Here is a 24,608-nt window from a genome sequence, read left to right on the forward strand (position 1 = left end):
TCTTTCAAATTTTCAATCATTGATTTTTCAATTGCTCGAACTCCAATTTTAAAATTTTTCAATTTTGCAATTTTTGAATTTCTTTAATTTTTAGTATTTCGATTTTACAGCATTTCGCTTTTTAGAATTTACACGTCTATTTTTAAGTTTTTTGATTAAAAGTTGAAAAATCAGAAAAGATTTTTTTTTTTTTTTTATGTAAATGTTTATTGTCACATCAACCACGAAGGGTTATTAGTGACAAGGCGGTACAATTCAAGATGTATAATACAATTTGCAATCCTTAGATTAACTGCAGAAGGCCGGCTGTTGTGAGGAACTGCAATAGCTTTTCCACAGCTGGGAGATCACCCAGAACTTCGGTAAGTGATGGTGGCAGTGACCAGCGGATGCGGTTCTGTTGAAATGTTGAAAAAGATTGAAACATGGAAAAACTAAAAAAACGAGAAATTGCTAAATCGAAAAAGTATAAAATCGGAAAATTACAAATCGAAAAACTGAAGAAATAAAAAATTGTAACATTGAAAACTAAAAATCGAGGAAGTTAAAAACCAAAACAAATTAAAGAATCGAAAAATTGGAAAGAAGAAAAAATGAATCGAATCGTCAAAATTGGAAATTTGACAAACTGTAACACTAAAAGATCGAAAAATTGATAAATTGAACATCGAAAAATTCAAAAATTAAAAATCAAAAAATTGAAAAATGGAAAAAAATTTAAATCTTAAAATGAGAACTAGAAAAGTTGTAAATCAAAAATTGAAGAAACGAAAAATTGAGTAACTGAAACATCTGAAATTGAAAAAAAATTAAACAATCCAAAATTTGATAAAAGCGAAAAATTGAAATTTAAAAAATAAAAAACCGAAACGAAAAAGTGCAAGCCAAAAAACTGAACAAATGAAAAACGGAAAAATTCGAAAATCTGAAAATGAAATATTCAAAAACTGGTAAATCGAAGCACTGAAAAAGTTAAAAATGAAAACTCGAAGAATTGCATATCGTCAAATTGAAGAAACAAAAAATGAAAAATTGTAAATCTACAAATCGAAAAATTGTTAAAATAAAGAAAATAAAAAACCGAATCGACGATTTGCAAATCGTGAAGCTGAATAAACAAAAAAAAAAAAAGCTGGGGCAGTCTTATTTACGTCACTGGGTTTAACTTCATAGAGGTTATCAGTAAACAAAAATCGCAAAAAAAATTGTAATTGCTGTACTTCTGCGACGAGGAAAGTTCGTCGACCAATTTTTACTTCATATACTGCAAACCATGTATTAATAAATCGCGACATCTTCGTGTTGTATCAATTTGTATTACATTACGTTAGTACATTAGAACAGCTTTCATTTCGTCTACGTCGACCATATGGGGATTTCTATTGTGTCACCGGCATGTATGTAGATGTATATCAACACGTAGTGTTCCTGGTATTTATTTAATTCGTGACCAGGTATTACAGAATTAATTGTAAAAACAGCGAAGAAGTACTATTTATGTGTAGTCTTTAAATAAATATGTATAACCTTATTAGTATACCTCGCGCTCTCTCTCCATCTCTTTACCGTAGATTGAAATTCTTTCGAGATGGCGGAAGCATCCTATAACTTTGAGAAACAGTTTGAACTTCCTAGAAATTCGTAATAACCTGTTAATGGCTGCGGAGGTATTTTAAATTTTAAAGCGTGAACGCATTCTGGCGGTCTTTATTGTTCTTTTCAAAGATGTTTAATATAGTATGTGCGCTAGAACCAACGTTGCAATTAATAGTTACGGTAGTAGGGAATTTTAGAGTAATATCCAACGCCTCCATGAGGTCGATAAGGGTCAGCATGAAGACATGCTTCTTTAATTGAATGCAGTAATGTCCTTGCTTTATTATACCAACTAAGGGAAAGCTCCATAAGCATGTGCAGGAAAATTCGCTTAGATCTTATCGTATCACCCAAGTGGAAGTTATTTCTGACACTGGTTTTACTTGTGTAGCGATGCATATTCATACAGTTTTCTTTTTATTTGCCTTTGGAAAGTTATAGTTTAACAACAGAACAATTTTCCGTACACAACCCGGAAAAGCGCCAACGATGGATATTAAAAGAACTATTTCCTAGTCCGTATCGTTCTTTAAGCAAATAGTAAATAAACGGCGCGATAAATATCTTTTTAAGTTTCGAATTTGCACAATTCTTCCAATTCCGTGTTTTCCAGCGGGAATACAGAAAAATAATGAATAACAAACAGTAACAAAATGAAAAAACAACATCCTCTCCACGATTATTATTTCTTATACGTTCGGTTACGCGTTCCGCAGAGATTCCAGCTAGATATTATTTAAATTTGACGCCACATGCTTATTCTTTATATTTATACAATGAAGCATCTCGTCTGTGTTTTCCTTCGGTAGTTGTCGATGTCGCGTGCAAGTGGAAACCGTCTCTTTTTATCGAATAAAATGAAGAGTGACGGCAGTCAGAGTGAATTTTAACAGCGATTAATGTACAGTCTTCGAAAATGCACCGGTACACGAAAGTAAACCGGTCGATTCAGGTAAATGATGGCCGCCTGTTTCATGCTTTGTTTTATTATTATTTTCGAACGTTGTTCAAGTTGAGTTTTTGCCGCTTCGCCTCCTCTTTACATCTGCCACATGTGGAAATAATTGTGATTTTAAAATGGTCTCTTTTTCAGACATGAACGAGTTGCCGCTTACCCTTTCCTAGTCCTAATTAGGTGAGTCGATTTTTCTTTATCTGGTTTTTGTTTGGCGTTGTTTGCAATCGTTAGAAGCGTCAAAATTCAATGAGTTGGATGGAATATATTTAGCCTTGAGAACGTGATTAGGTGATTGCAGTCCTACGTGTGCTCAAAATTTCATTAATTAATGAATTTAAGATTAAAACGAGGAATTTTAGTGTTAAGTTAACCACATACCGAATTTTACTTCATTGTAATTATGCGTTTAGTACTTTTATTGTTACAATTATTCCATATAATATTTTAATTACAAATACAGGTTAATAGTAGAAAACTAACTTTTTTGATAATTTCGAAGGATAATAATTAATAACATATGTAATTATTACAGAGCAATGATTGAAAGTTATTTATTCTTTTCTTTGGAATGTTGATGATGTCATCGCATTTTTTGATGGGGGTATTTTTTTATTTTACGTTAATTACATTAATAAACATTATTTCAATTTTATAAAATAGGATACTCCTATACATATGGGTTATGATTATGAATCAGTGTTGAGTTTTTATCCTAGATATCCAAATTTTTGGTAAAAAAAATCAAAATTGTATAACCACATATATTTTGTAATTTAACATGGAGACTACAAATGCGGATAGTTTGAAATCTGGCAGACGTTTTAAGTGGGATTTATAAACTTGCTGTTGATGAAGAAGAAAAAGGCAAAATGTAGCCCCGCTCACCCGCCCTATCTCAATTGTGATGATTTTTTTTATTCGTCGTGAGCCAAGAAGGCGGGGCTTAACTGCAAAATCCTTTTTTCCTCACGAGAAATTAAAAAAATGTTTTTGAGTATTGTGGTGTTCAAAGAATACTATGTACATTAAGAAAAAAATAAAGCCAAAGATTTCAAGATCCATATTTGTCTACAACAATTTACCATTTTAAACATGTTTTAAGTTTCTTGTATACGTATATTAAGAAAAAAAGCAAAATATAAACCCCGCCCACCTGCTCTATCTCAAATGTGATGATTTTTTTTAATCGTCGAGAGCCAAAGAAACGGAATTCAATTGCAAAATCCCTATTATTTCTCTATAAGAAATTACCATGTAATGTTTTTGCGCATCGCGTTACTCAAAGAATACTATATACATACATATATTAAGAAAAAATTAAAGCCAAAGATTAAGCCTCACCCATACCTGCCTTAATCTAAATAGTAATGAAGTTTTCATCCGTTGGCAGACCTAGGGGCGGAATCTAATTGCAAAATCCATATTTCCTTACAAAAATTTACTATTTTAAACGTGTTTTAAGTTTCTAAGAACTAAAAAAAAAATCATCAGAATCGAGTTGGGGTGGGTGGGCGGGGCTTATATTTTGTCCTTTTTTCTTAATGTATATGGTATTCTTTTAACAACACGATACTCAAATATGTACATGTTTTTAATTTCTTGTAAAGAAATAAGTATAATAAAATAAATCATCACAATTGAGACAGGGGGGGTGGGCGGGGTAACGTTTTGTCTTTTTGTTTTAATATGTGTAGACTTCTTTTCACAACATGAAACATGTTTAAAATGGAAAATTTGTATAAGGAAACATCGATTTTGCAATAGCCACCGTCCCATAATTGCAAAATCCATATTTTCTTACAAAAATGTAGGTACAATTTTAACTATGCTCTAAATTTCTTGTTGTGAAAAGATCGCTATGTATATTAAGAAAAAAAAGCCAAAATATTATGCCCCGCCCACCCGCCCTGTCTCAATTCTGATTATTTTTTTATTTGTCGTAAGCCGAGAGGCTGAGCTTATTTGTAAAATCCTTATTTCTCTGTGAGAAATTACCATGTGAAATATGTTCTTAAGTAATCGTGTTATAGAAAGAAAACTAAGACCCGGTTTATAGAAAGCGAATTAAAGTTAATTCGCGATTAACTTTTAATTGAGCTCCGTTGGTAGGCAACGTGGATGTTTTAACCAATCATTGGCTGATATCCTACATTTAAATCCTCTGTTAAATTAATCGAGGATTAAATATTTAATTCGCTTTCTATAAACCGGCCCTAGATGTATTAATTAAAAAAGAAAACCAAAAGAGAAGCCCAACCCATCCGTCACGATCTCAATCGTGATGAATGTTGGAAGTTTCTGGTTGTGAAAAGATGACTATATATATTAGAAAAAAAGGCAAAATGTAAGCCTCCTCCACCCGCCCTATCTCAATTATGTGGATTTTTTATTAGTCGTGAACTAAAGGGGAGGAGCTTAATTGCAAAATCCTTATTATTTCTATACAAGAAATAAAAAACATGTTTTTGAGTATCGTGTTGCTCAAAGAATACTATGTATATTAAGAAAACAAGCCAAACATTAAGCCCCACCTATATCCATCCCAAGCTCAATTGTGATGGATTTTTCACTCGTTGTCAGACCGAGGGGCGGAGCCTAATTGTAAAATCGATATTTTCCTACAAAAATTTACCATTTTAAACATGTTTTACCTTTCTTGTTGTGAAAAGAAGACTACACATATTGTAGTTATAATACCTAATCTGTCTTTGAGACGAAAAGCAATAAATCTGGTTGATTTAAACGTCGAGAGCTGTCTTTAACAGTGCGTAAGTATTGACAGAAAGCTACAGTGTAGAAAATGATGGCAGCTATTTAAAATATGAGGCTTTCGGTTAACAGGTGATTAAATGGCTTAATATTAGTGATCATTATCTCTATTAAAATTTGATTTTCGTGGAATTAGTACTGTCAACCAGAAAAATGTCCTCCCTACTTTGGTTGAAAACCCAACGGCAACGTCAACGGATGATATAAACGACGCCTATCTTCGCTGCATATTTATCTTACAACGGAAACGTCAACGGCGAACGGCAACGTCAGCGACAAGTTTATAAACCGATCTTTAAGGTTATCGGAAGCATAATAAATTATTCATAAAAATGTATCTCCTACCAAAATTTTGCCGTAGTAAATGTTACTCCTATTTAAATTTGATAAAATAACATACTCCTCCACTTATGGTTTATGAATCTGTGTTAAGCGAAAATCGAATAGTTCGAAGTCTCGCAAATATTTTAAAGTTATCGTAAGTATTGTAAATAATAATAAAACTTTATCTCCTCCCTTCTCTCAAATGGATGATGCCATCACTAAATGTGCAAAATATTTTGGATCTATTTTTGTAGTTTATCATTAATTATTTTTTACTTTATAGACGTTCTAACCAAAAAGAATAGCAAAATTAAATTTTATAATCGCTTTGAAAGTCATTTTTCTTAAATCATACAAACTGCCGTATTTCAATTGACTCTTCTGAAAAAGTGGCAATAATTTTCAAAGACGTGGAGACGAAAATAGTTTTTAGAGGTTGAAATGAACGTACATAACACAATCTACAATAAATATCTTCAGCTAATTTTCCAGGGTGATTGAAAAATTATCAAAGATTTCATATTGAAAAATGGAGTTTTTAGAAAAGTTGCTAAAATAAACAAAACATTCTTAAATTAATTCGAAAAATAAGAAGGTTTTATTCTACCATTTGTACCAAAGCAAGCTTTTTGAAATAGTCGGTTTGATTTTTTTTAATAAGAATTGCTATATTTCAATTGGCGATTCTGCAAAAATGGTAGGAATTTTCGAAGGTGGTCGAAAAAGGATCATGAAAAGATGAAAATTTCATAAGATTGGTACTGGAAAATTAGGCTCCGAAAAATTAACAAAAATTTCCGGAATATGGATGATTTGAAAAATACAGCGGTCTCGGACCAAATTTTTTGAAAGATTCGGCTGGAACGTAAAATCTAAAAAAAGTAGTAGAATTTTTCGACGAAATGTAGCCAAAAATAACTTGTGGGGATCGAGATGGACAAGAAAATAAATGTTTGGCTAATTTTCGAAGGTGGTCGAAAAATGAAATAACATCAAATTTTTAATGGTAACGGTCAGACAAATTTTGGTTAAATTTACATAATATCGTTAACACATGTCTAAAATTTCACAACTACAAAGCCCAGTCAGACGAAACGGGAGAACAGTCATATTCTAAGATTTACGCAACGTCGAAAAAACATCGAATTACAATATAGGTAATTACTCGTGAATTAAAAAGAAATGTAAAACAAAAATACAAATGGGTATGTGGTGGCACAACTAGCAGCAATAAATGTGGGCAAAAGTGATATTCGATAAGAAAATATCAAACGTTTGTCTAACATCTTGTGCAAAAAAAATTACGGTTAAATTTCTTCGATTAATAGAACAGATCTTTTTGATAGAAACATGTTACTAACTGGATCTAGATAACTTTATTAAACAATTTGTTTTAATGACATTATCGACTTCCTGGAGCGATAAATAAATAAATTTTAGTTAGTATTCTGTAATTCTTGCTTCAGAGTCACTTATAAATTATGTATATTATGTATTGTAACTGTAAATAACCACAGTTTGGGTTTATTATTATTGATCTAATCAATAAAATAAATGAACTCATTAACATTTTTTTTTAATTATTCTTTATAAGCAACTCTAAATCAGGTGTCATTCACAACAAGAATCAAAGAAAATAGTGGATTTTTAGCAGCTCCTCTGCTATCGAGGACTTGAATTTGCATTGATACAAACGCCTTATTCTAAAAAAACATAAACTCAGAATAGGAAGCTGCTTATTTGATAACTGGTTTAATTTTTTGAATGCCAACAAAAGATTCCCAACATTTGGGTAATTAAAGAAAAAATGGGATTTCCTTAATACAAAAAAAATTGCTTGAATGGTATGTACCTCATGAAGTAGTGTCCAACAATTTCACTTCTTCGAAAAATCGTAAAATTAAAATAACCCTTATAATTTAAATTAGATATATGTATAAATCAGTCAGAGTGTAAGGGAAAAAAATGAATATATCGGAGATCGAAACCTTTCAGATGTAAAGCTAACTCGCTTGCGACTAAGCCATGACCCATGTTTCATATGGTTGCTATTATGAATTTAAAGGTAAATACGTAAACCACAGTACAACAGTATCTTATTTAATAAAATTTATATGGCATGTATTAAGCAAATTTTTGAGAAGACGTCATCACATTGTTGGTGGGGATGACTAGACAAATTTTGGTTAGCATTTTACCTAATGTACGATATTCCTAACATACAGCTAAAATTTGACAGTCTAGTCATTTTGGAGATAATCTGTGTAATAAAAATCAACAAACGCGAGATCTACTTTTTTATACTCTCGGAGTTATGAAACGCTCTGGAAAAATGACTACATAAAACCCGATTATGCTACAGGTCGTCTTCCGAAATTGCGCATTTTGTATACGCAGTATTTATTTTATTTATACATATTTTATAGGTACACGATTACTAGCTACAATGTACTAATACAATAAGAGCACGTCACACTTTTGCTCTAAATGTAGAAGATAAACATCCGAAATATATAAAAATGTCAAAAAATACTCGAATTTGTGCTATTAAACTTTATGTCTTATCAATATGGACTACAGTAGGTTTCTAATTATACCAAAATGTTCACGAGCAAAAAAAAATTCTGCAAATATACTTGCCACTTAATCACAAATGCGTCTTATGTCAGGAGATATTTTTTAATGAAAATTTGTTTAAATTGTTATGTCCAGCAACTTTTGGTAGGGATAAATGTATAGATTTTGATAAAGTTTTAGCGCATCACCCAGAATAATTAATATTAGGGAAAATTTTGTACATAATTCTAAATAAAAAACGAACTTTAAAAATTTGTTATTACTTTTCGCTGACGAACAGCTCATTGTATATTTTTTTGACGTTTCATAGTTTTATATGAAAAAGTATGTCTCTCGTTTCCTATTGTCCTTCGTCTGTGGTCTGATTTCGATTTTTTAGATAAACAAACCCGCAAAAAATTTAGATTTGCTTTAAACATATCGTGTAGATGTAAAAACACTAACCCAAATTTGTCTGATCTGTGAAATATGCAAAAATAATGTGTGTTTATAGTTGTCATTGTCATATTCTTCTAACTTTATTTGTAGATTTTTGGAAAAAAGTCACAAATGTCCAACAAAATTTTAAAATCTAGCTTTGAAACTATAAAACTGATAATGGCGAAATTTTGTTCGGATTTTAAGGTTATAGTTAAAAAAAAATCGTTTATCAGAATTTATCTATTAATATTTTCTAAATACTTGTTGACATCGTTTCAAAATTTGCCTAGGTCAGTTTTACTTCACATTTATGGAGTGTTATAATCCTTTATTTGCGATTTAATAATGTATCCTTATTTATTTTTAAAGGATAAGTGAATGAGTTGTTGCAAATAAAGATACAATTTGTACTTTACAGTCTCAATCTACGAAAAGAACTTTTTTGAAATGTTGATTATTATTACATATATTTATTTATTTACTTACTTACTCATGTTATCGCAAAAATTCAATAAATAAATGTTTGGCAAAAATATGTATTTAGTCATAAGTTGCAGTTTTGTGATACTGTTAGCACAGGATATTTAAAAGGGTAACGACGAATGACCCAATTAATTTTACCATTTGAATAGTAGTATTTAAATCTTAGGAAGTTCCTGCAACACAGTAATACATTTATTTTAACATGTAATTTTCTACAGTTTATCTAAGAATCTGGACTTGTTTGTGATTCATGAGCGAGGGAAGCTGTCAAAATAGCTTTAGACCAGATTTTTTTAGAGTTACTATTGTTTTGTTTTTGAAAAAATCTTTTGGTGTTTTTTTGTGCAAAATTTCATTTGTTTGGATTAGTTTGAATTTAATTTTGACTTTGGAGTAAATAAATGTCAAAATCACAGTCGTTTGCAGTGGTACATTTAATGTCTTTCTTAAGTAAAACCTACCAAGGCCCACCTCATTTACCGCAGACATACTTAGAGTGCGCAAGTAATTGTAGCAATTTTGTAAAAAAAGTGGATATTGCAAATAGTAAATGACCCATTCGTGTCGATCGTTTTTCGAATAAAGAACAACTTGCTTTCATAATCGCATTGAAATATTCGTGCCAACGAAAACATATTATGAAGTAGGTAATCTATAGGATAATCGAGAAGATCCTCTTGTGTTACAAAAATTTCAACTGTTGGCTTTTCCAAACGATAAAAGTTTATTGCTGTCCCTTTTAATTTCCTACAATGTAAACTCTAAAAGGCGAGGAAATAAAACAACTCCTTTGACTCACTACCACAGACGATTAACCCTAGACAAGTAAAATTTTGCGGAAATATAGGACAGCACTCACCTCATAATCCCAATTTGTTACATTGTTCAGTCGACTTATCCAGGTCCGTAATGACATCAGCTTGAATGCCTGTAGAATTTTTAAAAATTTTGTTTTTTAACAAGAGAGTTACGCAGCGTAGACAGCACGTGAGCAGCATGTCGTGTCAGCGACTAGAATTCATCGCATAATTTTCATACACATAATTTATTCCTCATGTATTATTAAAAAACTGCTCGTATTTGTACGGACATGTTTAACACACATTTTCAAACATTTTGGTCGTTTTTTAAAGCGGCCTCCACTCTCTCTCGAGCCGAGATTAACCGATACAAGTTTTGGAATGCATCACCGGTAATAATCAAAAGTCGGAGAGTAAACAGCTGTCTCGTGGACTATTTTCCCCTCATACACGCCGCACATGTAAAAGACGTGTTTTTTCAGTTTCTTCGGAACTTATTTACGATGCTATTCCTGCATAAGCAATTGGCTGCCACAGTGGGAGTTCGTTAGTTCGTTGCAGAAGATCGATGGCAGCTTCGTTTATGTAACACGTTAATAGGTGTAGATACATTATTCAAACAACGGTTTTTCCTGTTTTTATTGTGGCTGTTGCTGAATGTGTGCAGTTTTCAAATTGAAAATGTCCAGAGAAAGTCGACATTCGCAAGCCAATTTACTTCGCAGAAACCTAGTGCATTGTGGTGCGTTTGCGTGTGTTGTGGATGTTGATTAATAGCCTGTGATATCAGTGTTATATTTGTGACATGCTGGAAATAATACTTCTACGAAAGTAGCAGTTGGTAGGTGTTCAAATTGTTTCAGAAGTCGAATAATAATTATACGAGTTCCAAGGACCGTGTTTCGGCGTCAATCGTTTAAAAACATTTTGTAAGAAGTGAATAACAAGTCTGATTTGATCAAAACATAGTTTATTGGAGAGAGAAACACACGATAGAAAAATATATATATTCTTTTTGGTTCTAACTTGTGAGAGCTTCCAACGCAAAATCCTTGACCACGTTAATGAAAAACAAACTTACCGTTGAATCAAAATGTTCACAAATGAGGTGTGAATGCCCGACGTAATGGAAGCATGATCATGTTTTATAGAATGTTGAACGATTAACTATGCTTTGACAACTCGTTATTGATTTATATTCAATAGTATATAATTACATCGTTAAATTAATTAAACTCACTGTGATAGAGTAAATTTATTTTTTCTACGACGGTGTAGTCTTTCAGGAACGAAAAGAACAATCTAATAGTAAGTTTGACGTTAAATTGAATTTCTTACGTTTGTTTAGAACATTGTTATGCGCTTTCAACTGTGTTAAATTCTCTTGCTTCAGTACTTTCTCATAACACCTTTTACCAAACTAAAATTTACAGAAAAATCGTGTTTTTTCAAACATTGTTATAAAGGATTGTCAAAGTTTGATATGTAATTAGCTATCGATCGGTTTGTTATAATTATTTTGTTACGATAAGTTAATGCCATAGAGCTTTACAATGACATTTTAACAAATTTCTTACTTGATTTGACTACCCATGCATTCCCAAATAATTGCCAGTATAACCTAAATTTGGTCCTTTCTCTTGCTGGACTTATATGTCGTCGTGTTAGACAGTGGGATTAAATTCACAGTTCAACTCTTATTCTTGGTCAAATGCAACAGCATAAGCTTCTAAAAATAACAGTAAAACCGCAATTTTATATCATTTGTAGTTTTTAAATTAGAACAATTAAACCAATGCGGAATATGTACCTGACGTCATACCAGCATCCGGAATCACCAGAAGTGACATAAATTTCTACGTCGAATAATTTTATCTAAATTGATATGGTGTTGTTTTATCGGTACAAGATTATCTGCCGAAAGAACCTTGTAACATTGTAAAACATGCCGATTCAAAATTTATTTTTTATGCATTTGACATTGACCTTGTGAACTACTTCTGTGAACCGTGAAATTTATTACAGTAATAGTTTATCACTCGGAGATTTCCGCTGTAATTCACCCCAAAGAATACGATTCTTGCATTAATTTAGTGGTAGTTCTACGGAGTTCTGTCAACCATTTTGAAATCGCACTTTCTGCATTTATCAAGGCCATATGACTTTAATGTTTGTCAAGGCCGCCGTTTCCTCTTCACCCACGATAATAATTTTTTATGTAACGTATTTTTCTTAATTATTTTGAAGTTTGATAAAATACTATTCGGGTTGTGTAAGCTTCAAACACTTGACAAATTTGCAAAAATACTCCAATTTGCTGTTACGTCTTTATCTTAATTATTCTGTCCAAACATTTTGGAAAAAATAAAAATTTTGCAAATTTTCATTCTGGAAGTAAAATGTCTAAATGAAAGCTGTTTTAGTTTGTTGGAATTATGGAAAGCGGATCTAAAGAAACGCTTATTGAAAAAGCTTGAATGAAACGCTAATTAAATTTCAGTGTTTGTACTAATAACGTAACAAGTGGAAAATTCGTCTCAAGTTTTTAGAAAGTGAAAACTAAAAATTACGTGGATATTTATGTGTTGGATGACAAAATTTTCAAAAGTTCAATTCTAATTCCTTTTTTTCTTTCTTTGCAATTTTACATTCTTACAAATACAGAATGATCAACAAGTACTGTTCCAGTTGGTATCAAATTGAAATTGAAATTGAGACCTGCCTCTCCACCTTACTTCTTGTTGTCAAGACATTATTGACAGCGACATTTAATTTACGTCAAAATTTGTTATTGATTATTATTAAAATATCATAACTAAACTTTTTTGAACCCTTAAAAGTCAGTTTGACAATAGCTGCGCAAGAAAATTTTCCCAGAATTGGTTAATTCTATTGCCAACTCAAACCGTATTTGTTCATCACGCAGTATATAATCTATAAATATATTAAATCTCACGCTTTTTCTTTTTTGGCTATTGTCATGCAGTTACAAAACTGAGACTATCAACTCCCAATTCTTCTTTTTCTTCTTTCGTTTAATTTCAAAAGTGCTGTCATTGTAGCTATTTTGACTAGCATCCATTGTGTCAAAATTTAGGTTTTCTATGCCAGAACTCTCCTTACGTTTGTTCTTGTTTTTGCATTTTTTTGAATTATTTTTTCCTGTTTCCTGTTCCGCAACACCGAAAAGTATTTTCCATTGTTCCATCTGTTTTACCTATTTTTTTTCTTCTTTTCCTCTTGGTTCGTCACATGTGCTTTCAAAAGCCGGATTTATAAATCCCTTCTGTTCTTCTTCCACTTCCATCCTGATTTTCTTTGGAACCAACTCGTTCTTCATTTTCAGATTCCCCTATTTTTGTCCACAACCCATTGTTGCCAAGCACACGTAACAATTTTTTTCCCAAAATTTGGTAATAAAGTTCTATACATTCAAATAAAACAAATCCATCCTTGTGTTTACGATCAAACAAACAAAGACTTTGCTATTCGTCCCTATTTCTTATAACAGAAGTACAGAAATTTGTCACATTTTTGCGTATTTTTCAAAATGAAAAACTCTTTACGACTAATTTTTTTGTATCAGTGTGAAAGCTAAACAGCTGTCACAAAACAACAATTTATTTTTATAATATTTTAATTAAATCCTTGATTAATGTAAATTTTATTTCTGACTCATTTAACTGCCGCCGGCGCCGTTAACTGTGTGTAAATTAAAAAAAAAAAAAACAGAATTACTCCCTTAAATAATTACTTGAATCGTCACATTTCTCTTGTAATAATTACGTCATTATTTATACAAAACTCTTTGAAATTTGGAACAAAGTAAAGAAACGGAATAATGTTTACATGACCAGTAAAAACAATATTTTGCAGTTTAAATGTGAATGATTTATTTATAACAACTAAATACATTAGCCAGAGACAAGTGGACGTAAATGAATATGTCATTAAACCAACCAATTCATACGGAATGTTCGATAAAAATGACCTCTTAATGATGATATTATTTTAAAATTAGTATTAAAAGTAGTATCGTGTTTGTGTTTATTATTGGAATAATCAAGTAAGTAATAATAGTTAAAGTTAATAAAATAAGAAGTCCCTTTTTAATAGTTTCTAAATTGTTTTGCCCTGATAATTACATACCCATGTAATTACTTTGTAGAAGCAAATACGTCAATAAATTTCGTTTGTTCAACTAGTTTGCCTCCAAAATTGATTTTATCTGTTTTATTAGCTCATTATAAGAAACAATTTACTCTTATTTATTGGTTTTCTAAATTCTAGAACGGCCGCCGAAAAAATCACCGATCCATGTGCATCAACACTTACATCATATAGAACAACTATTACCTCATTTACTTAGATAAGTTGACATTTATACATTTTAAATTCTTGGTACATGTTCCAGAATTTTGTTAAAAACTGACGATTACTAGAACTCAAGTACTTTATACAGATTAAAATTACAGCTTTTATCCGCTTACAACATTTATTAATGATTCAGCTTTAGTTTAGTTAAGTGTTAATTTTTAAGTGGTGAGAATTTACAGTTTTGAACATCGTCTGAAGATACAGTATTATATTTTACTAATCAGTTAGATAAGCTGTTAACCTACTACACTAATTAAACCAATTTTTAGTGATGTACCTGTTTTATAACCTTGCAAGTTTAATTTTATTAAGCAATTAACAAGGCCCGAAACAGTTAACTAAAAAATCACATCTATAGGTGGTCCACTAATTAATTAATAGTTGAACATTATCATGTTTATGATTAACGTTTATTTGTAGCTTTAATAAATTAATTTTACCTAATTTGTAATGCAAATTTTACACCGTTGTTTTAGTTGAAGTCATTCGTCACTTTATTTTTGTAATTTTATGTAAGTGGGTCGAAAAATTTGTAGAAAAAGTTATTGTTTATGTTTAATGTTTTAAAAATCTTCGGCATTTTTCCTTAGTTAAATATAATTAGGAATCTGTTATGATGAAACGGCCCCCCGTCGTTTATTTTCAAGTTCCTGAAGTAAAATCGAAGGATTAATTAACACTGTTTGTTGCTTTTTACGTCGCAGCTAATAAAACTGCCATAAAAATGTTTAACATTAAATTATTTAACATTTTTAGTTGTAAGGTGATTCTATTATGTGGTAGTAAACACAACACCGCTTTGGCCATTCCTACCTATGTATAAAGTTGAAACCACAGGAATTCTCGAAAATTCTTTTTTGTCTGAAGAATGAAGTAGATCATGTTTAATAATAATTATAAAGCTGCATTCTGCTAGTTCTACAATTTCTTTTTGAACACTGTTTTTGCAATAGCATTTTGACGGTCCGTATTCTTTTTTATTTGATCTTTGGTGCAATAGTTAATATAGCATTTAAATAATGTAACATTATTTGAAGAAAACCGCATATATAGATATATAACAGTAAAGATTTCGTGCCTTCTTGCTTCCCACTTACGGAATTACTTTAAAAAGGAAAAACCGTTTGCATTTGAATGGAATTTCTAACATCCCACCGGTGCATTTTTAGCATCGCATGACATTACCCAGTAAAAAGGCGAAAAGGCGACCATATGGTCGTCGTCTTAGTTTCCACGTAAATGTTAACATATCGCTACCTCCTTCACCATCAGGAATGTATCTCCATCCTCTAATTTTATGCGCTGTTATAATCGCTTTGTTTCGTTTCCCGTTTGGTACACCCGACTTGATGGTTCCCTCATTTAGGAGAGATGAAACTGAAATTTCTCAAGACTACCAAAGATCGTTCACCTCTTCGGAGCGATAATGCCGAACGTCATGTTCGACTTCTTGGTGCATAAAGAGAACGTTACTACACCATATAGCGAAATCGTTAGCGTTCAAAATCCTCGCCACATTCCTTTTTCCACGTTGAAATTAAAGAGGTTAGTCCGATTGCCACCCACTCACACTATCAAGGGGAGAACTAATCTGGGTCGAAGGTCATGGCCGCCATCATTCCACCAGGTCAAGTTCACCCTCCCAGTTTTCCCCTGACCTTCATTTACATGATTACGGTGAACTAGCTGCGAAAAAATGTCGCGGTTTTTTTGCAGTGTGGCTATTTTAAGTTCGTTGATGCATTGTAATAACAAATTTCGTCTAGGTAACGCACATGCTTTTAATTAGTATTGCGTGGTCTATTATTCTTGTTGGGAACAATAAGTTCAGTAGACTTTCGACTTTGAAAAGATTCATTGTGGATGTGTGGAGGACCGTTGTTTGCGTTTGTGGTTTGTTAACAAGGTTATAATAATGCTGGGGCATTGACTTGACAAACGCGAAATGGTACCGTCAGTATTGATTTTTTGTTCGTTAAATCTGTGGTAAAGATAATTTCGTATTGCCAAATTTGGATCAGCACGTATTTTTAAGGCCCGAATAGACTTCGATGCGGATTTTTAAAGATTTGTTAGTGTGATTCTTGAAGATGTCTGAGTTAATTGGGTTTAAATTTCGCACAAATGAGTTGTTATTTAATAGTGTTTTTTTATGTTCCATTGTTATTGTACGAGTGCACTATGCAGATTTAATTAACATGCATTGACAAATGATAGAGCTAGAGCATTAATCATACTAGATTATTACTTACTAAAAAAATTAGTGTTGAAAAAATTTTGTATATTAATGAAGTTAAAATAAATGTTCCGTCAGTATAGGAATGTTGATAAAGTTATGCAACCAACAATACACGAACCATGTACATCTGTATTCTCGTTTTAAATATCAAAGTAACGAAGATATCGAACAGGGTTTTGCAATTCGTTACGTATAATTATTGAGCTAAAACTGCGATCATCATTTAATTAAAAATCTTGACCTTTATTAGAACAAACAATCAAAGTTTAAACGCTCTGGGGATAATTCTTGGTGTTAGTTTTGTTTTCATTGTCCATACCAACCACTCTTAGACCGCATTTCGCATTTTACCGTTTCATAATTGAAATAATTCTAATAAACTGCTTCATAGCAACACTTCTGTGAGTTGGGGCTCAAGCGCATCTATTATTAAATAGATCTCTAGAACATTTAATGTAATTACGACTAATCTAGAAACGAATCGATATAGGCCACGTTGGGGGGCGTTTGTGACTGCCTCTATGTTGCCGCCGCCCATGGAAACAAGGTGGTAATTAAAGAACAAACAGCACGCCATCATTTTGACGATTCATAATTCCAAAAATAACAACTTGTGCATGTTTCCGAAAACCCTCGACATTATTTAAAAGCCTTGGAATCTCGCTAATGAAAATTTCGTTTTCAGGACGCAATCCGGCAAAATGGGCTGAAGCCGCGGATTTTCTGGAGGCAGCAGTTCCAAAAATAAATAATAGGTGAGTAGTTTTGAGGTAAAATTCGCTCAGGAACCAGACTTCGGTGATTCGAGAAGATTGGTTCTAAAATTTGTGAAATATGATTTCAATGTCCATAAAGCGTTCTGAACACATGCAGAAAAGGCATGTTTATGTTCGGATGTACACAGTAGATTGTGCACAGGTTTCGTCTAAAATAGGAAATTGTGGTCTCGCAGCTGGTGAATTTTATCTTCTGAAAGTTGTTGATTGTATGTCTGTCAAGTAGCGTTTAGCGTTTAGCTTTGAAATAAATTTGTTTTTTTCTATTATGATGCTTGAGACTTGGGCATAAATTTTGAATATTTATTAATTTTTCGAGGTAAATTGCTGTGTTGGTGGAAATCAATGAGAAGATTATTAACAAACGTACAACTCTTTTCTGTAAACGAGATTAACGAGCAGGTTAATTAAGAATCAATTCCATTCACTCATAAATTAGTGATTAGACTAATTTACTAACATAATTAAAAATAAATTAGTTTACATATGTTTGTACAGAGTTAAAAGAATTCATGATTTTGCTCATAATTGAAGCCTCTTCAACTCTTGTTCTGCTGTCATATCGTCCATTTTACTTGATTTCGTATTCGGTGTTCAATTTGGGGGATAATCAATATCAATAACAAAAATGTAACAATTTTTATTTTCTCGTGATCCTCATGATTTCTAATTTGTGTTTTCATATCGAGTGGTAGATTAATTTTATTGTCAGTATTTGAATAAAAAAGTGTCGTTAAAAGTAGAAGCAAGTTTGTGCTTCATTCACGTTTTTATGATCTACCAACACTACAATTTACCTTGAAAATAAAAGCCAACTAGATAAATTACATGAATAATAGACAGCAAGGAATAATAAAAAAATCCACTAGAATGTTCGAAGGTGTTCTAGCTTGTGTGCTTATGAATGCAATTTTTGCTGTCGTGGTGTAGGAAGAAATATAAGAAAACTTTTTTCAAGTTTTCTTTGTTGCTATATAATTTTTATGGAACATCATATAAATAAAATGACGAGAATACGCTGCTTGATAGTTCAAATTTCTTGAAAGCGTTATCAGTATTCTTCGTCTAAACATAAAAGTTTATCTTTCATAAAAACAAAGTAATGAATGAAAATTATTTGAGAACAGGGAAAAGTGCACTTTCTAGCATTTGTAGTTTTCAATTTGGAGCATATTACGAACACACTTAAGTCATTGTACAATTTTTATATAATCGTGGAAACGTAAGAAATTTTAAATGTCAAATATTAAAATATAAAAATTGGCATTTTACTGCATTTCTTCGAAGAAGATTCAGTTAAAATCGTTATAGAGCAAACAAATATGCCACTGTTTCGAGTTTGACGACCACCAGATCTCAGTTGGTATGGATTAGACACTTTCGGTTATACAATTTTATTAGTATACAAAAGTGGTGTCGTTGCCGTTAACCTTACTATCACTTGGTTCCACGAGTAATTTAAAAAACTCCAATGTATCGCTACATACTGAGTTCAAAGAAGTACGAGAAACTCCATTGATGTATGTAAGGAAGCTAAATATGATTTAATTTTTTAGCCTGTTAAAATTTAGGCATAGAAGTTTCGAAAATACTAAAAGGTTCCGTATTTGATACGTTAAGACAAAATTCTCAATTAAATCTCATGTAAATTGTCAGAGCACAGACTACATATGTATACAAAATGTTGGTTCAACATACTTTAAGTGGAAATGGCTTAAAATTAAAAACCATGTTGGTTTAGTTCTGACTCTCATATTCTGCATTGGTAGGTAATTTCAATGACGTCAGGCACCACTTGAAACTTCTTATTTCTGTCTGTCAGATTTTCGAAAAATTCGGTTTGAAAGGGGAATTTTTTAAATATCTCGAAAATTGTCATTTTTCTGTCTCTCTCTGAAAATAACTTCTACAAGTTGAAATCTACAAGAAAATGTCTTTGAGTAATTTTCAAAAGAGCCCTCAAAAACGATCAAAAATTGAGATTTTTGAAAAATTGTGTAAAAATCTTCAAAAAACTCTGAGATGTTATAAAAATATGAAGTGTAAATCAGTCCCGGACCAAAATTTTAGAAACATTCCGTTTAAATATGTTTTATTTTTATCTTTAAAATTGTCATTTTTCATTTGATGAATTCTGGAAAAATTGTTAGATTTTTTTGAAGAAGTGATGCCGAAATTGGCTCCTACACGTCAAAACCTACAAGAAAATGTCATAGGGTAATTGTCGAAGAGTCTCCAAAAATGCTCAAAAAAATTCATACTAGTATGGAAAAATTGAGATTTTTGAAAAATTGCCGCAAAAAATTCTGGGATACAAATCTCGACGAGTTGATTCCAAAAATATGAAGTGTTAGTGGATCTAGACCAATATAATCGAAAAATTCGGTTTGAAAATGATTTTTTTTATCTCGAAAGTTGTGATTTTTCATTTTATCTATTTTGGAAAAATTGTAGGAATTTTTGAATAAATGAAGCCGAAATTAACTTCTACAAGTCGAAACCTACAAGAAAATGTCTTGTAATTTTTGAAAGGGTGCTCGAAAAACTGTCAAAAAATTCCAATTGGGGGATATTGAGACATTGAGATTTTGAAAACTTGCCTGCTAATCCTCCACAAAGTTTGGATATAGATCTTGACGAACTGATTCGAAAAACAAAGTGTTAATTGTTCCGGACCAAGATTATCGAAAAATTCGGTTTAAAAGGGGAAATTTTTAAATATCTAGAAAATTATCATTTCTCTTTTTATCGATTCTGGAAAAATTGTTGTTTCGAAGAAATGAAGCTGAAAATAACTTCTACAAGTTGAAATCTACAAGAAAATTTCTGAGTAATTTTCGAAAGAGTCCCCCAAAAACACTAAAAAAAATCATGCTGGTATTGAAAAATTGAGATTTTTAAAAAATCGCTTAAAAATCCTAAAAGAAATCTGGGATATAAATCTCGACGGGTTGATTCGAAAAAATACAAAGTGTAAATGGGTCCCGTACCAAAATTTTCGAAAAATTCGGGTTTGATTTTCACATTTGACGAATTCTGGAAACATTGTAGAATTTTTTTAAGAAATGATACCGCAATTACCTTCTATAAGTCAAAATCTACAAGAAAATGTAATTGTATAATTTTGGAAAAGTGTCCAAATTTTGTCAAAAAATTCATACTGGTATTGAAAAATTGAGATTTTTAAAAAATTGCCCAGAACTTCTCAAAAAATTCTGGGATATACATATAAATCTCGACGAGCTGATTCCAAACATATGAAGCGTTAGTGGTCCTCAGACGAAGGTATTCGAAAAATTCGGTTTGAAAATGATTTTTTTTCCTCCAAAATTTAATGAATCCTGGAAAATTTTATTGGAATTTTTGAAATCGAAAATAACTTCTACAAATCGAAGTTTACGAGAAATGTTACACTCTCCAAAAACGGTCATGGGGAAGGAGGTATTGAAAAAATGGATTTTTGAAAAGTTGCCTAAAAATCCTCAAAAATTCTAGGAACTAGATCGACGAACTGTTTCGAAAAACATCAAGTGTTCGTGGTTCCGGACCAAGATTTCAAAAAATTAGATTAGGAAATGATTTTTTTATCCCGAAAGTTCTTAGTTTTCATTTTATCGATTTTGGAAAAATTGTAGGAATTTTTGAATAAGTGAAGCCGAAATTAACTTCTACAAATCGAAACCTACAAGAAAATGTCTTGGGTAGCTTTCGAAGGGTGCTCGAAATCCTCAACAAATTTTGGGATATAGATCTTGACGAACTGATTCGAAAAACATAGTTCCGGACCAATATTATAGAAAAATTCGGTTTGACAACATTTTTGTCAGACTTACGGTTAGGGAGTTAATTGAAAAAAATAATTGCACCCATATTTTCAAAATGGTGATTCTGACAATACACCCAATCTCGAAAACACAGTTTTAAACTCACGGACCGTGTATTAAATAAACCTAAAAAGAAAATCGCTGCCTATCCAATACGCATTGTTGTCTATTTTTTAACGCCGGTTTAACTGGACTACAGTGGCATTTAAGTTGTGTGTAACAGAGCTTTTATAAGAACAAAACACTTCATTTTTTTTTATTATACATATTTTTTGAGGACCATCTGAATTAAAGAAAATAATACATAACTTTGTATATAATATACTTGGCGCTGTTTACCTCGTCAAAATACATAATCTTAATCTTGAAGTCAGTGAATTTTCTAAATTAGCCAATATTAATTTAACAAAGTTAACAAGAATGTTTATAATGAACTCATAATTACAAAGAATCTGTCCTTCCATTTAATAATTTTTGCATGAAATATACAAATTTTACCTCGAAATTTGCGCTCGAAATCCACGACAGTCAGCCGCCGCTGATATCACAAACATAATTTTAAAATTAGGCGCACAGCCGCCTCTTTCCGCTCGCCTTTTTCCCTCGAAAACGCTAATTATTTGGTTTGACTTTAAAACAAACGTGAAAAATTGACAGAATAGTAAAATTTCACAATTCGAACCTCGTCTGCATCGAATCGACCAACACAGGACCCCGCACTCATATCGGTCCGAAATTTTTCAGTACAGTGGACTGGAAATGGATAAAGAAAATGGTAAGGGCGCCGAAAGTAATTCAGGTTCCAGCAAAGTGTCAACTCCCGCCGACCCCGCGTCCCTCCTCGACCCCAGCAGTCTCTTCGGAGGTGAGTCCGAAAAATAAGAGACCGCTTTTATTTTGTTAATGCGATGTGTTTTTTGTTTCGCAGCTTACTGGCCGCGGGGCGATGCGAATTCGGCCAACGCCGCCAATCTTTTTGCGGCCGGGGGCGGTTTCGGCCTGCCGCCCCATCCGTCGCTTCCCTTCGGAATGCTGCCGCCGACAACGGGACGGGGAATGCCCTCCTATCCCACCTCCACGGCCGCGGCGGCGGCCTACAGCAACGCCTATACCAATACGCTCTCGGTGGCGGCGAGCCAGGCCGCCAGTTTAGGGATACCAGCTGCAAGTGAGTAAACAAAGGGGAAAAGGAAACACCGAACATGCATAAATGCTGCTTCGTTATGATTTAAATGCTCATTATGTGTTTTACCGGTTTTTGCTTGCCGCAGTTTGTTATATGTTCAATATGTGCATCTTCCGCTCGCTGATTTTCTTGATGTTATCAGATAACTGCGAGCTTTCATTTTCTCGATAAACCGGACGAATATTTCCCGCTTCCTTCCTTAAAACTCTTTAAAGAAATTTGTGCTTTCAACCGAAGGAAATGGTAATTGATTTTTCGGTGCAACACTTTTGGAGTGCTCGTGTATGAAAATAAGAAAGGAAAAGTTTTACAGTATTTATAAAGTGAAAACGTGGAGTTCTTTCACGTCTATTCGTATCAATTTGGTTAATTTATTTTACTTTAAAGTGCTTATTTGGGATATTCGAAGAATAAAACACTTACAAAGTTTAAAATTGCCCATTAGAGACCGATTTCACATGTGTTAAATTCCTATACAGGTGCTGTTCAAAGAACTTGTATGGAAGTGAGAGGAAATACTTGTTCATTCCTGTAATATAATCCATGGTTAGAAAACAATCATTGCTAACAATAGTGGAGGTTTTTTAATAATACAGACCCACTACATGTAATTATACTAGTAAGGTAGTAGTAACATAAAATAAATCTTACAAGTGAAATCAGACTTTGATTCTAAATCAATACAAATCTATGAAAAAATGATTAAAGGCAATACAATTCCACAAAAACAACTAAAAATGGCTTTTTATTTCTCAGGACATTAATCTTGAAGACCGTAATTGCAAAATTAAATTGCAAATGCAACAATTTTATCGCTTGTAGAGAAACCTAACCTAACTTTCTCTGCTGATATCCAGGTATATCTCCGCAGGTCCATAGTGTTGGTGGATTTTTAATAAAAACAGTATACATTAGGAGATAAATGGAAAAGTACTTCGTAACAGATTGAAAGAAAGTTAAAAATTATCCTGTTCTTGTAACCAGAATGGCTTTGACAATACTATACATTCATCAATGTGCCAAAATAAAGTAAGAGAAGGAACAATCCAGAAAACTCTTTGCTGTTTTAGCAGTATTAATGGCTGCAAAATTTAAATAAATTAATAAAAACAGAATATTTCCATTTAGTTCTGTATAAACTAGTTACATAAGGACTTGCAAGGTTTAACTGGCCAAGTGGCCACAACAATCTATCAAACCATTGCCAACGTAACAGCGAGTGACTGTTAATTATTTAGATTTTTTTTTTTTGGTTATATTGGCAACATATTTAAAATTTTATACTGAGATACCTGGGGTGCGATTTTGTTTCTCGATCGAAAAAAACCCGTTAGCGATAAAATCTCGTTTGCTGATTGGTTGAGATGCTACATTTCTGTCACATTTCTCGATTCTGTCACGAAATCAAGTCTTCATGCAACGATCTTTTATCGATAGCTCTGAGTAAAGTGATAAATTTTGGAGACATAACCTCGAAATTTATGTCAAAATAGAAGTTCAAAATCGTAATTCTGAGTTATAAGTTCTTAAAATTAAGGTCATTGTAAACTTTTGAGCATTTAATAAGCTTATATGCAAAGAATAAATGCAAACTTTTGCATTTAAAACTTACGTAATGACATTTATTTTATCGCTTCGATCGAGAAACAAAATCGCACCCCTGATGACAAATTCAATTTTGCCATCTTCTCATTGGTTTTTAGGCGCGCTCATGACAAGACTGTAAACTGACATGCTAACATTACTACCAATAATTCAGAATTGTCAACCCAAAAATTTGCTTTGCTTCAATTATTAATAGTCACCCGATATTATTGTAAATAGTTGTTTTTATTTAAGGGTTTTTATTCGTATCTGTGAATTCTGTCACCTGTCACTGAACACTATAAGCGAAACTTTATAATTTTTGATCTAATGATTAATGAAATAAACTATACACTGTCAAATAACGTCCGTAGACAGCAGATATGGCAACTAAAATTTTCTAGCACGTATAGTTCTTTTGTTATAGGATTTAACAAAATTGTTCATGAGTTCAATTTAATGATGATGATTTTCCTCACCCCAGAATTTCTGTAAAACATATCCAGCTTTTTCTAAAAATTATAATTTTTTATTTGTTTTTATGTAATATAAAAAGCATGCTACGTGTATGTTTCAAATGAATTTTTCCTATACAAAATTTTGTGATGTGTAATACTAATGATAACAGTATTGTACTCCAAATTTTCGGGAATCAAGAAAACAAATTGACTCCTTCATTAATTTTTTGTGACACC

The 24,608-nt window shown here is 32.1% G+C and overlaps 1 protein-coding gene across 14 annotated transcripts in view; it reads left to right on the plus strand.

Moving 5' to 3' along the window:
- The window catches only part of LOC135134660 (bromodomain adjacent to zinc finger domain protein 2B-like), a 99,984-nt gene that overhangs the window by 38,799 nt on the left and 36,577 nt on the right, over positions 1-24,608 (plus strand). For all 14 annotated transcript variants that reach the window (XM_064063403.1, XM_064063407.1, XM_064063404.1 and 11 more), the window contains 4 exons: positions 2,690-2,731; positions 17,229-17,298; positions 21,888-22,008; positions 22,072-22,311. In XM_064063403.1, coding sequence (XP_063919473.1) covers positions 21,903-22,008; positions 22,072-22,311 — 346 coding nt within the window. In that variant the 5' untranslated portion in view covers positions 2,690-2,731; positions 17,229-17,298; positions 21,888-21,902. The remainder of the gene's footprint in view (positions 1-2,689; positions 2,732-17,228; positions 17,299-21,887; positions 22,009-22,071; positions 22,312-24,608) is intronic.

Source organism: Zophobas morio, unplaced genomic scaffold (assembly GCF_036711695.1).
Source record: "Zophobas morio isolate AGI-343-1 ecotype UQ-CSIRO unplaced genomic scaffold, CSIRO_AGI_Zmor_V1 ptg000023l, whole genome shotgun sequence".
In the NCBI taxonomy this organism is placed as follows: Eukaryota; Metazoa; Arthropoda; class Insecta; order Coleoptera; family Tenebrionidae; genus Zophobas; species Zophobas morio.